Source organism: Hemitrygon akajei, chromosome 14 (assembly GCF_048418815.1).
Source record: "Hemitrygon akajei chromosome 14, sHemAka1.3, whole genome shotgun sequence".
Lineage (NCBI taxonomy): Eukaryota > Metazoa > Chordata > Chondrichthyes > Myliobatiformes > Dasyatidae > Hemitrygon > Hemitrygon akajei.
Genome location: NC_133137.1, coordinates 36,423,958 through 36,437,664, shown reverse-complemented (window position 1 = coordinate 36,437,664; position 13,707 = coordinate 36,423,958). Strand labels below are relative to the sequence as shown.

The following is a 13,707-nucleotide window of genomic DNA, read 5'->3' as shown; positions in this document are numbered from 1 at the left end:
GAGGTTGAACATGAAAAACGTGTGAGGGGATTTTCTTGCCTGTTTGTCTTTACTACAGCAGATTTTCTTTGCACAAGTCATTCTGTGTTACCCAATTAAACCCAGCCAATCAGCTGCCTCTTGTTTAATCCTGTCCACAGCATCACCCTAGTAGGAAAGGGATGAGCACTATGGCTAGGCATCCAACTACATAGCTTTAAAAGGACAGTGTCTGCTGTATATTCATTGGGGCTTGGTTGATCTTAAACAAGCTCTAATTTTGTTGAGTTAAAGGTTTCTATTTTTTGCTTTTAAATCCCTGTGTGTTTCTTTTTCTTTATCAAGTGTTTGAAATGGAACAAGCAGAAAAATTTCATGACATCGAAGATAGCTGGCAAAGTACGGATGACAGCCTCTCCCAAGCAAGAAGTTCTGACACCAGTGTGGAGCCTGCCCCATTCTGCAGCAGTGATACGGAAACAGCATTCCTTCAGCAATATGTGAATCAGCATGAACAGGCAGCAAAGGAACTACCACAGAATGAAAAAGTCAATGAAGACAGCTCTGTGCAGAAATTAGACTCTTGTGCCGTGAAAAGTGAGAAGGATACTGAATATGCTAACTCCAAAAATAAAGCTGTCTCGATTTGTGGCATGGAAGCAGAAATTAAAGGTAATGTCTGGGTTACTTCAGCAGGCCAGAGTGTTGTTGTAAATACATCTGCTGGGCAGCAACGGGAAGATAAATATCAAACAGCCTCTCCATTACCCATAGAGCAAAAAGAAAATGTCTTAAAAACTGTGAGCAGCAGTGACATGAAGAAAGCCGAAGAAGGCAGCAGTGCATTTCTTGAGTCCAATGGACAACCATTGAGAGAGAAGTGGTTTGTGAATGACGCTGAATGCCAAACAGCGGGCTGCAAGACCGAGCTGTCGCAAGGCCAGATTGTTTCAAGTAGTGTTGCAAGTGAGCCAAAAAAGACTGTAGAGAGCAGAAGTGTGATGGATGGATCTGCACCTGTGTTGGCTGAGGACCAGGTTGTGCCTGTGGAAAAATACAATCAGAAAGAAGAAGAACCAAATACTGAAGGAGAAGGAGTTAAAAATACAACAACAGATTCATGGAAGAATACCTTGGTTAAAAATCAAGAGGATGATCAGGATGCTGATGAGGAGGTAAAGATTTGTGGGCGTGAGCTAAAGCGTTTTCTCTCTCAGACTGAACTCTATCTTGCCAAACCTGATCAACAAGCAAATCAGATTAATGAAACAAGTCTCTCATCAGATCTGAATGCAATTCCTCGTGGAGATGTTGGTGTATACAGCCCGATCCCACAAAGTGACCAATATACGCTATTCAACAACACAGAAACTGAACCTTTGGTGGAGGTGGCCACGTCTGCTGATGAGAATGGATCTGTTGTAGAAGACCAAAGTCCTGACAGACAGCCCAATTCATCAATCTCTGGGGTGGAGTCACAAATAGATAATAACAAGTCCAGTTGTGCCACCGTCTCTGCACAGGTCAGCCAGTCAAACCAAGCTTCAAGTGCTAAGGAAAGCAGGCCTGGCAGCAGTGAATTGGTTGAAAGCATATTAGACAAAGAGATAGACAAGGTTAATCCTAAAGAACAGACTGACACATCTTGCCTCATTGATTGGGTTTCAAGTAGTGATCTGGCAGACACTGTTTACTGTGAAAATCCCAGCTGGTTTGATCAGAATGGAGAAGGTGCTTCAGGTCATCAAGTTTTGAAACGTGTGTACGGGTCTAAACTGGACCATGCTGCACCAGTTATGCAGCCTTCAAGCACAACTGCAACTCTCTGCAGTGACAAGGCCACTTACGAACAGCTCAGTCTGCAAATTCACACCGACAGCAGTGAACAGAACAATTTGTTGCAGCAGGCAGAACAGATGACCAAGTCTGATCAAACAATGCAAAGTGTACAGAGCAAGATGCTCAACCTGAAACACATGTGCTCTTATGGTTCTGAAGAGAGCCAGCTTGATCACAAGGACTGTGTTGTACAAGATCAGCAGCCCAGCAAAGTTGATCAGACTCCACAGAAAGGCTTTGTCAAAGAAGAGAGTGAATTGTGCAAAATTACACCCAGCATTGGTGCTGATGGACATTACCAAGCTGATTTTGGTGGGCCACCTTCACAAAATGCTAGCATAGAGGTTGACCATGGTGAAGACCTGAAGGGTGAGCTGAGTGACAAATCTGAGAAAGGCAGCAGTCCTATTGACCTCACTGATGTGATGAGTGGACAGGGAAAAGAACAAAACCACCAGCCACCTGATACAAGCTCAACCATAGAGATTAAACCAGCCGTTACCGCAGCAGCGTTGAACAGACCTCTGGAGCCCTCTGTGGAATCATCAAAGGTGATGCCTGACAAGGCAGATGACTTGAGTGAGAGAAAGCCTGATTCCGAAGAGATGGTTAATATTTCTGATATTAAAAAAGTGTTTGAGAAAAAAGACCAGAAAAAGCTGGTGCCAGTTGCTAAGAAGAAACCAGGTAATTTTCTTAAATAAGTTTAATGTCTTGCAATGTTCCAAGAGGGAAGAATAAGGAGATGTTCTTCCATTATGTTGCTAATTGCTTTCAGTATCAGGAGTGGGAAAGGGTTAAGCAATGATTCCCAACCTGGGGTCCATAGACCCCTTGCTTAATTGTGTTGGTCCATGGCATATAAAAAGGTTGTGAGTCCCTGGTTTGGAGTAATGTTATATTGGACGGGCGGGAGCTTACCTGGCTAATCTTTCCACTACAGCCATTGAACAGCATGATGCGAAGGATGAAGGAAGAAAGGGCATTCACAAATATAATAAAGTAGGTCAGACCAGAAGATAAGTGTCCAGATTCCCTGTGTGGGTGGCAACAGGACATGAAACGCAACCTTCAAATGTTCACTTAAATTGAACGAGCTGATGGGGGGGAGGGGGTGAACGCAGCACATAATGATGATGGTGGTGGGGTAGATGCATCAAAGCCAAATCCAGTTCTGCAGTTGGTGAGGGGATAGGGTGATTGAGCATAACTTTACATAGGCAAATAAGGAATAAAATATTTTTAAGATATAAAAGGTTAATTTTGTAGACGTTTGAGTTAAATAATGGTGTAGAACAAAGGTGACTGATAAAATACTTTATGTTGATGAGAATAAGGACTTCATGCAGACTAAACAGAACCCATATCTCTTAAAATCTGAGCAACAAGTTGCATCAGGGTGATGCCTATTCCCATAAATGGGGAAAGGAACATATGACTGCCAATGTACTGAGTTTTACACTGAAACATTTCTCTTCTGGCTTCTGTAGTCTTTCTGACTTTCATGGTGTTCCTGACTTCCACTTTATTACTGTTATTAATTTACGGAATTGGCTGATGTGACTTCTATACATTTGGTCACTTTGTCAAGAAACAACAGATAGGATTACTACCAGCGGAAAAGGTAACAAACTACAGAACTAATGTGTTCCAAAGGAATGGTAAACACACACAAAATTTTATAATGTCAGATTATAAAGCAAATAAGGGTTATAATAGACTGAAAACTGAAAAGTTGCAGACACCGGAAATTTGAAATTAAAAATAGAAATGCTAGAATCACTCAGCAGATCAGGCAGCCTCTGGGAAAACAATATGCTGATCCTCCCAGCAGCCCTAGCCTCACCCTATTAGAGATTTCTATTGGTCCTATTTATCACCCCTCCCCCACTCTCTCCAAAATATAAAACTGACTTGTTTCCTGTTTCCCAGTGCTGATGAAGGCTCCATGACCTGAAACATTGATTCTTTCTTTGGATGTGACCTGACCTGATGAACATTTGAAGCTTTTCTGCTATGAACATGATAAGCCTGTATTGGTTTGATTGGCTAGAAGAGAGGTGTCAAAATTCTTAAAGGCAAAGTCACAATTACCAATTTTCATTGCTTGTGATGGAAGCCGATAAAATAGGAGGGCTCTGGCAGGACATTCTTGTCCTGTTTGTCATGTTGTTGAGGCCTTGATGTGCCCAGATGTCTGCTAAACACAAGCAGAAATCTTATGACAAGTGCTTATGATGCCATTAATGTGTGAGTACTGGTCAGATATTATCATTTTAAGGTTGTTTTTAAAGGTGCAGCCACCTCCAGCAACTCAGACCTATTAGAATCTATTAGTTGAAAAGGCATTTTATGGAGATAATATTGACTGGGTCAGAAAAATATCAGTTTCTAGAATTTGTTTCAAAGCCTTCAGAAATCTGGGAAGCTCTTGACCAATCTCTTGTGTTTTTGACCAATTAGATGTAGCACAGAAACACAGAAAACCTATAGCACAATACAGGCCCTTCGGCCCACAAAGTTGTGCCAAACATGTCCCCACCATAGAAACTACTAGACTTCCCCATAGCCCTCTATTTTTCTAAACTTTATGTACCTATCTAAAAGTCTCTTAAAAGACCCTATCGTATCCACCTCCACCACTGTTGCCGGCAGCCCATTCCACGCACTCACCACTCTCTGAGTAAACAACTTACCCTTGACATCTCCTCTGTACCTACTCCCCAGCACCTTAAACCTGTGTCCTCTTGTGGCAACTATTTCAGCCCTGGGAAAAAGCCTCTGACTATCCTCACGATCAATGCCTCTCATCATCTTAAACACCTCTATCAGGTCACCTCTCATCCTCCGTTGCTCCAAGGAGAAAAGGCCGAGTTCACTCAACCTGCTTTCGTAAGGCATGCTCCCCAATCCAGGCAGCATCCTTGTAAATCTCCTCTGTACCCTTTCTATGGCTTCCACATCCTTCCTGACCAGAACTGAGCACAGTACTCCAAGTGGAGTCTTGACCAGAGTCCTATATAGCTGCAACATTACCCCTCGGCTCCTAAATTAAATTCCATGGTTAATGAAGGCCAATATACTGTATCCCTTCTGAACCACAGAGTCAACCTGCGCAGCTGCTTTGAGCGTCATAGAACAGCATACAGAAGCTGTTAAAAACCATGTGCAAGACAATGAAATGAGTCACTCAGAGATTAAAGCTGGTTCACGTGAATCAGTAAGGTCTCACTGAACTCACAGTTATGTTAAGATTGTTAGGAACAAAGATAACAGCAAGTGATTTAATATAATATCAACAACTACAACGGTATTGTTTACCTCAACATTTCGAGGCTGCCAAATGGCTCTGCTGATTTACATATTTACTATGCAAGGTAGTTTTAACCAACAAGACTCCTTTCAATCTGCAAACACAAAGTAATTCACATAGATAGTGCAAATGCTTCTAAAGACAGAAACAAGACATTCAAAATTGTGGGGCTAACAAAGTGTGTACACAAGTATCCCAATAATTAAAGAACAGAGTAAATCTGCTTACGGCCATGTTTGATGTGCAGGGTGGAAGTTCCCTTGATCTCAATTGCAATGATGCAAAGTTCAGCTGAAGGTTTTTGATGTTTGGTTTGATGGAGGTCTACCATGGACCTTTGATGGAGGCCTACCTTGGCTAATGTCTCAGGATCGCTAATGTCTCGCTAATGTCTCGCTAATGTCTCAGGATCGCTAATGTCTTTTGATGTTTGGTTTGATGGAGGTCTACCATGGACCTTTGATGGAGGCCTACCTTGGCTAATGTCTCAGGATCGCGATGGTCTGAGTAGCCTGCAAACTACTAAGAAGTAAGTAGTTTGCAGTTTGTTTATGAAGCTAAGTTAATTTAATTTCAAACTGATTACTGCGTGCAATTTATACAAGAACTGAGAATTTGTGAGACGGAGGTTGTGAGGCCTCCGTCTGTCAGGGTCGGCAATGGATGTTGCATCCTAGCTGTGTGATATGGAGAACAAGCTCAAACAAGAGAAAATTTGCAGATGCTGGAAATCCAAGCAACACGCACCAAAATGCCAGAGGAACTCAGCAGGCCAGGCAGCGTCAATGGAAAACAGTACAGTCCCTGTTTCAGGCTGAAACCCTTCTGCAGTACTTGGAGGAAAAAAAGAATCAAAAGATGGGAGGGGAAGGGGAGAGAGAACACAAGGTGATCGGTGAAACCGGGAGAGGGGAGGGGTGAAGTAAAGAGCTGGGAAATTGATTGTTGAAAGAGATACAGGGCTGGAGAAGGGGACATCTGACAGGAGAAGACAGAAGCCCATGGAAGGAAGAACAGGGGGGAGGAGCACCTGAGGGAGGTGATAAGGTGAGAGAGGGAAAAGGGGATGGGGAATGGTGAAGGGGGGAGCATTACTGAAATTTGAGAAACTGATGTTCATGCCATCAGGTTGGAAGCTACCCGGTATGAATATAAGGTGTTGTTCCTCCAACCTGTGGGACCTCATCATGACAGTGGAGGAGGCAATGGATAGACATACTGGAATGGGAATGGAAGGTGGAATTACAATGGGTGGCCAACGGAGACCCTTCTTTTTCTGGCAGATGGAGCATGGGCAATCTGTGTTGGGTCTCACCGATACACAGGAGGCCATGCCAGCAGACACAGTATATGGCCCCAACAGACACACGTGTGAAGTGTCACCTCACTGGGAAGGACTGTTTGGGGCCCTGAATGCACTGGACACAGTATACGATCCCAGCAGGCTCACAGGTGAAATTCACCTCACCTGGAAGGGAGATCCCCCACCAGGGAAACAAAAACTGGATTTTTTCAATGATTTCAAGTTCCCTGGCCCCCATCATCTATTTTTACTATGGATATCCAGTCCCTTTACACCTCTAACTCCCACCAGGAAAAAAATGTCTCCAGACCGCGATCCCTACTTCCAACTTCAATCCAGAGCAGATTCAAAACCTGGACTCCACCCCCATCAACGCGGGTTCCAGCGACCTCGGACACCTCCAAAGTATTGATTGTGCAACCTCCAACTCTGACTCCAGTCTTGACTTCCAGGCTGAGTCTTCACATGCTGCCGCTGGTACCCCTGTCTCCTCTTCCTCCCATCTGCAATCCTGCCTCCTGGGTCCTCAGAGACTCCATATTCCTCTTACCCCACCAACCTTAAACACCCCAAACCTTCCTTCCCCTCAGTCACTACCAACCCCCTTCCACCCTCCAATCCAGTTTTCATCCATGCTGGGTCTTCACTATTCCATCAGACCTTCCCCCCTCTGAGGCAAAATGTTCTGCCCTCAGTAAGGGCCTCACCTTTGTCCCCCTGCACCCACCATGACACTGATCTTTTCTTCCACTGTCTCCATCTCCACTTCTTTAGCAAGGACTTCACCCTACACTGATGACCCCTTCTCCTGTCTTCAACCCTCCTCCTCTTCCTGGACACCCCGCCCTGGTCTTTTGCCGACTCTGGACCTTTTCTTTGCCAATTGCCGATGGGACATCAACTGTCTCAACTTCAACACTCCTCTCTCCAATTCCAGCCTCACTCCTTCCGAATGCTCTGCTCTCCACTTCCTCTGCACCAATCTTAATCTCACCATTAAACCTGCAGATAAGGGGGGGGGGGGGGGGGAATGCTGTAGTAGTCTGGCATACTGAGCTCTACCTTGCTGAGGTCCAGCGACAACTCTCAGATACCTCCTCTTACTTACCCCGGAACAGGACCCCACTAAAGGGCACCAGGCCATTGTCTCCCATACCATCACCAACCTTATTAACTCCGGGGATCTCCCATCCACTGCCATTAACTCATGTTTCGTACCCAGCACTTCCCGTTTCTACCTCCTACCCAAGATCCACAAACCCACTTGTCCAGGTTGACCCATTGTTTCAGCTTGTCCCTACCCCACTGAACTTGTATTTGCATACATCAACTCTGTTTTATCTCCCCTAGTGTAGTCTCTTCCTACCTACATCCATGACGCTTTACATGCCTTGGATCTTTTCCATAATTTCAAGTTCCCTGGCCCCTATCATCGTATTTTTACTAAGGATGTCCAACCCCTATACACCTCCATTCCCCACCAGGAAGGCCTCAAAGCTCTCTGGTTCTTTCTGGATATCAGACCCAACACCAGTTCCCCTCCACCACCACTCTTCCCCATCTAGCAGAACTTGTCCACACTCTTAATAATTTCTCCCTGGGCTCTTCCCATTTCTTTTAAACAAAAGGGGTAGCCATGGGCACTTGCATGGGTCCCAGCTATGTTTGTTAAGTTTGTTGGCTACATGGAACAGCCTATGTACCAAGCCTACAGTACTGGCTGTTCCACACTTTCCCTATGCTACATCGATGACTGCATTGGTGCTGCTTCCTACACCCATGTGGAACTTGTTGACTTCATCCACTTTGCCTCCAACTTCCACCCTACCCTCTAATTTATCTGGTCCATTTCTGACACCTCCCTCATCTTTCCTGATCTCTCTGTCTCTGGAGACAAGCTATCTACTGATGTCTATTACAAACCCATAGACTCTCACAGCTACCTGGACTATATGTCCTCCCAGCCTGTTACTTGTAAAAACTCCATCCCCTTCTCTCAATTCCTCCGTCTCTGCCTCATCTGCTATCAGGATGAGGCTTTTCATTCTAAAACGAAGGAGGTGCCCTTCTTTTTCAAAGAAAAGGTCTTTCCTTCCTCCACTATCAACTCTGCTCTCAACTGCATCTCTTCCATTTCGCGCACGTCTGCTCTCACCCCATCCTCCCACCACTCTACCAGGGATATGGTCCCTCTTGTCCTCACTTACCACCCCACCAGCCTCTGTGTCCATCACGTAATTCTCCCCAATTTCTGCCATTTCCAACAGGATTCCACCAATAGGCACATCTTTCCCCACCCCCAATTTCTCCTTTCCACAGGGACCGCTCCCTACCTGAAACCAATGTCCATTCCCACTGATCTCCCTCCTGCCACTTATCCTGCAAGTGGAGCAAGTGCTACACCTGCCCCTATACCTACTCCCTCACTACCATTCAGGGCCCCAAACAGTCCTCCAGGTGTGGCGACACTTCACCTGCAAGTCTGTTGGGGTCATATACTGTGTCCGGTGTGGCCTCCTGTATATTGGTGAGACCCAATGTAGCTTGGGATACTGCTTTGCTGTCTGCTACAAGAAGCCGGATCTCCCAGTGTCCACCCATGTTAATTCCACTTCCCATTCCCATTCTGATATGCATCCATGACCTCCTCCACCGTCGTGATGAGGCCACATTCAGGTTGGAGGAACAACACCTTATATTCAGTCTGGGTAGCCTCCAACCTGATATTGAACATCAAGTTCTCAAGCTTCCGGTAATGGCCCCCACCCCTACCTTCATCATTCCCCGTTCCCTTTTCCCCTCTTTCACCTTATCTCCTTGCCCATCCATTGCCTCCCTCTGGTGCTCCTCCCCCTTTTCTTTCTTCCATGGCCTTCTGTCTTCTCCTATCAGACTTCCCCTTCTTCAGACCTGTATCTTTTTCACCAATCAACTTCCCATCTCTTTACTTCATCCCTCCCTCTCCCAGTTTCACCTATCAACTTGTGTTTCTCTCTCCCCTCCCCCCACCTTTTAACTCTAGCCTTCATCTTCTTTCCCTCCAGTCCAGCTGAAAGTTCTTGGCCCAAACAGTCAACTATACTCATTTCCATAGATACTGTCTGGCCTTCTGAGTTCCTCCAGCATTTTGTGTGTGTTGCATGGAGAGCAAGCTGGTGCCCTTGTATCAGGCTCCCTCTCTCCACGCATCTGATGAATCCAAAGGAGCAGCAGAGACTAACAAGCAAACACGAGGAAATCTGCAGATGCTGGAAATTCAAGCAACACACACAAAATGCTGGTGGAACACAGCAGGCCAGGCAGCATCTATAGGGAGAAGCACTGTCGATGTTTCGGGCCGAGACCCTTCGTCAGGACTAACTGAAAGGAAAGATAGTAAGAGATTTGAAAGTAGTGGGGGGAGGGGGAAATGTGAAATGTTAGGAGAAGACCGGAGGGGGTGGGGTGAAGCTGAGAGCTGGAAAGGTGATAGGCAAAAGGGATACAGAGCTGGAGAAGGAAAAGGATCATGGGACAGGAGGCCTAGGGAGAAAGAAAAGGGGGGGGGGAGCACCAGAGGGAGATGGAGAACAGGTAGAGTGATGGGCAGAGAGACAGAAAAAAAGAGGAGGGGGAAAAAAACTAAATATATCAGGGATGGGGTAAGAAGAGGAGGAGGGGCATTAACGGAAGCTAGAGAAGTCAATGTTCATGCCATTCAGTTAGTCCTGACGAAGGGTCTCGGCCCAAAATGTCAACAGTGCTTCTCCCTATAGATGCTGCCTGGCCTGTTGTGTTCCACCAGCATTTTGTGTGTGTAACGGAGACTAACGGTTTGGCACCAGCAGCGTGCAGGAGTTGTCAGTCAGTGTTGAACTCCCTTAGGGACTCCAGCTCCGGATATTTACTTCAGGGTCTTCCCATGAGTGGGTGTAGCCGCGAAGCAGTGGAGGTTTGAGATCAGAGATTTCCTTCTCCTAGATGAGCTGCCAACCACGGCTGATGAGCCCCATCTACCTGAGGTCGGGTCATTATTTGAATTAATGCCTGCTATATTCACATAGTTCCACAAGTCCTACATCGGTAACGGTAAGCAAAGAGGAAAAATTCCTCTGTCTAAGGAGCCTGTAGATCTTAGACCGCTCAACAATAACAATAACTACCCTTTTCTGAGAGATCATTGGCAATTGCTTCTCTGAAGAATGTAATTTACAATGTAAACCTCTCCTCCTGCTCCATTTAATACCCCTCCTGCCCCAACACCATCCCATTACTCCAGGCAGCAATCACTGTGAAGAAGATGACCATTCTCTAGGTTTGCACCTGTTTTTATCAGAATCTCCAGCACTGCTAAATTAATTTATAGAGTTCCTAGATCAGAATCAGAATCAGGTTTAATATCGCCAGCATATGTTTTGAAATTTGTTGTCTTTGCGACAGCAGTAAAATGAAATACATAATAATAGAAAAAATCTGAATTACAGTAAATATATAAAATAGTTAAATTACATAAGTAATCCAAAAATAGAAATAAAAAATAGTGAGGTAGTGTTCATGGGTTCAATGTTCATTCAGAAATCGGATGGCAGAGGGGAAGAAGCTGTTCCTGAATTATTGAGTTGTGCTTTCAGGCTCCTGTGCCTCCTCCTCGATGTGAACAAGGCATGACCTAGGCAATGGGGTCCTTAATAATAGGTCAGTTCGGTTCTGATCCGCAACCCACCTATGGGTCATTAAGACACCTTGCCTCAAGGGAAGTCTCATCTACAAGGCAAAACTCCTCAAAGATGAGACTTTCAGCCTCAAATGTGAAATTGTGGCAACAATTTGAACAGAGTTAAATAACATTCCACCTTTAAGGATAGAGACAAGATTTATATCAGCACAGGGCCTCTGGAATTTCTGGTCTCAACCAGTGAGCTGCCCATCAGTGCTGGAATTCAACAGCTGCAGATTAAAGACCGATATATAATTTGGATTGTGTATGGACACTGAACACCATTACTATTTATATGCCCGCAGTAATTCTTGTTGTTTTTGATTTATAAATCTATAACAATCATATTGTCTGCTCTTTCTCGGGACAACATTCTGTAAAACGTTCATCTGGCAACTGCACATGTCGGCCACAAGATGGAACTGGAAAACACATTATCAGTCATGTTCACTTGCTCTACCAAAATTATTCAATCTCTGTAAATAACAGGGCACACAACCATTCACTACGAGCAGCAGGAACATGGGCTGAAGCTGGAAGTTAAAGCACAGATGGAAAGTAGGGGAGGTGTGCAGTTGAATGTGTGTGTTACTGGAAGTGGCCAGGTGTGCAACCAGGTGCAAAGCCAAGTGTGGCCAAAGCACAGCCAGGAACTTGTGCCTATGTTGCAGCCTAGCTGTGTGGTTCTGCAGTCTAGAGAAGGAGTTGTTGTGTAGCCAAACATATGGGCACATGTGTGACTGGGAGCTGGCCAGGTGTGTGAACTGAATGTAGCAGGGACCAGGAATGGAGGGAGAGAATGTGGTTGGGAGTGAGGAGAAATATGCACAGATGCCCCATGGGTATCTTGTGACTGTCTTATGACCATGATGTAATTGAGTATCTTGTGAGCATGATGTAATTGTCTTGTGATGGTGGGGTGATATAATTTTCCCGCTGGTGTGAGGTCATGTGATGGCATGTTCCAATAGGTATATAAGGGGAAACCTCTGTTGTCATGTGGTTAGTTCGTTAGTTAGTTTTGCTGTGTATTCATTTCATGACGCAGTTCGTTTTAAAGTGGAGTTTTTACTTTCTATTGTAAGGTGCAAAAACCGTTGTGCCAGCAGTTTCACCAGTCGCCAGCAGTTTCGCCAAAAAGTTCTTGTTTGGTGCACTTTTGTTTTACCTCCACAGTCTAGTATTGGAGAGTGAAAACTTTACCCAAAGTACGGGAAGCTGAAGTATTGAGTATAGTTGGTGTTGTTCGGTGGTTTTGTAAAGGATCGGCCTTATTGAATCTTTGTTCAAGAATAGTGGCCTGCATCTGAGATAACCCCTGCAAGATCAGGAAGGTTTATGCAGTGTTCACCCTCCAGCATAAAGGTCAGTTCCTTTAAGCCATCTTATTTCCTTCATTGTGAATCCTTTAAGGCATCTCTTGGCTGGGATCAGCAGTAACGTCACATCTTCGAAGAAATCAGTTTTCAGGGAAGTCTCCCCTTACTGACTGTATAAATCACTTGGACTTTCGAATTTACCGCTTTAAGACTGTGTTCAAATTTACCACTTTAAGACCTATTCCAGAGTTTGGCTGTTTGTTAAATTACCGTATAGCAGTTAACTTCCCGTTAAATTAGTCGTTTGTTTACTTTTCACTTTTGTTGAACAGAGTTAATCAATGTTTATGTTTGTTTATAAAACCTGACTTAGTTCTATATTCATTGTTGCCGACCACATAACAGTAGAAAGGCTGTGTAGTGGTAGAAGCAGTCTGAAAATGGATGGAGAATCAGTGAACGATAGGGTACAAAGTGGGAGGATGATGAGGGTGAAGGGTCAAGATTATTTAATTTCATTTCCTATACACAAGTGTAAAGGAGAACAAAATAATTGTTACTCCAGATCCGATGCTACACACAAAAAAAATCAAAAGATAAAGAGTACAACAATAATAATAAAAAACAATAAATAAATACATAAGATAGCTTCTATACATCGATTGGTTGTATGTTAATAAAATGACGCTAGGCTGTGCATAAGGTGACTGACAGGACATAATAAAGTAGTGCTGGAGTTGGTGGGTGGGGGTGTTGATCAGCCTGACTGCTTGGGGAAAGTCACAAACACGAGAAAATATGCGCATGCTAGAAATTCAGAGCAACACACACAAAATGCTGGAGGAACTCAGCGGGTCAGGCAGCATCAATGGAAATGAATAAACAGTCAACATTTCGAGCTGAGACCCTTCATCAGGACTGAAATGTTGACTGTTTCTTCATTTCCAAAGATGCTGCATGACCTGCTGAGTTCCTACAGCATTTTATGTATGTTGGTTTGGGGAAAGTAACTGTTTTTGTGCCTGGTGGTCCTGGTTTTGATGCTGCATAGCCTCCTCCCTGATGGGAGTTGACAAACAGTCCATGGGCAGGGCAAGTGGGATCCTTCATTATGTTACTTTTCCAGCACATTTATTTATTTATTGAGATACAAAGCGGAATAGGCCCTTCAAGCCACGCCACCCAGCAATCCCGAGCCTAATCACGGACAATTTATAATGACCAGTTAACCTGCCAACTGGTGTATCTTTGGAATGAG

At 44.6% G+C, this 13,707-nt stretch overlaps 1 protein-coding gene across 1 annotated transcript in view; it reads left to right on the top strand.

Annotated features, from left to right (window-relative positions):
- The first annotated feature begins 317 nt into the window (after positions 1–317).
- The window catches only part of coro1cb (coronin, actin binding protein, 1Cb), a 213,891-nt gene continuing 200,501 nt past the window's right edge, over positions 318–13,707 (top strand). The window contains exon 1 of the mRNA XM_073065829.1: positions 318–2,505. Within this exon, the coding sequence (XP_072921930.1) occupies positions 333–2,505 (2,173 nt within the window). The 5' untranslated portion in view covers positions 318–332. The remainder of the gene's footprint in view (positions 2,506–13,707) is intronic.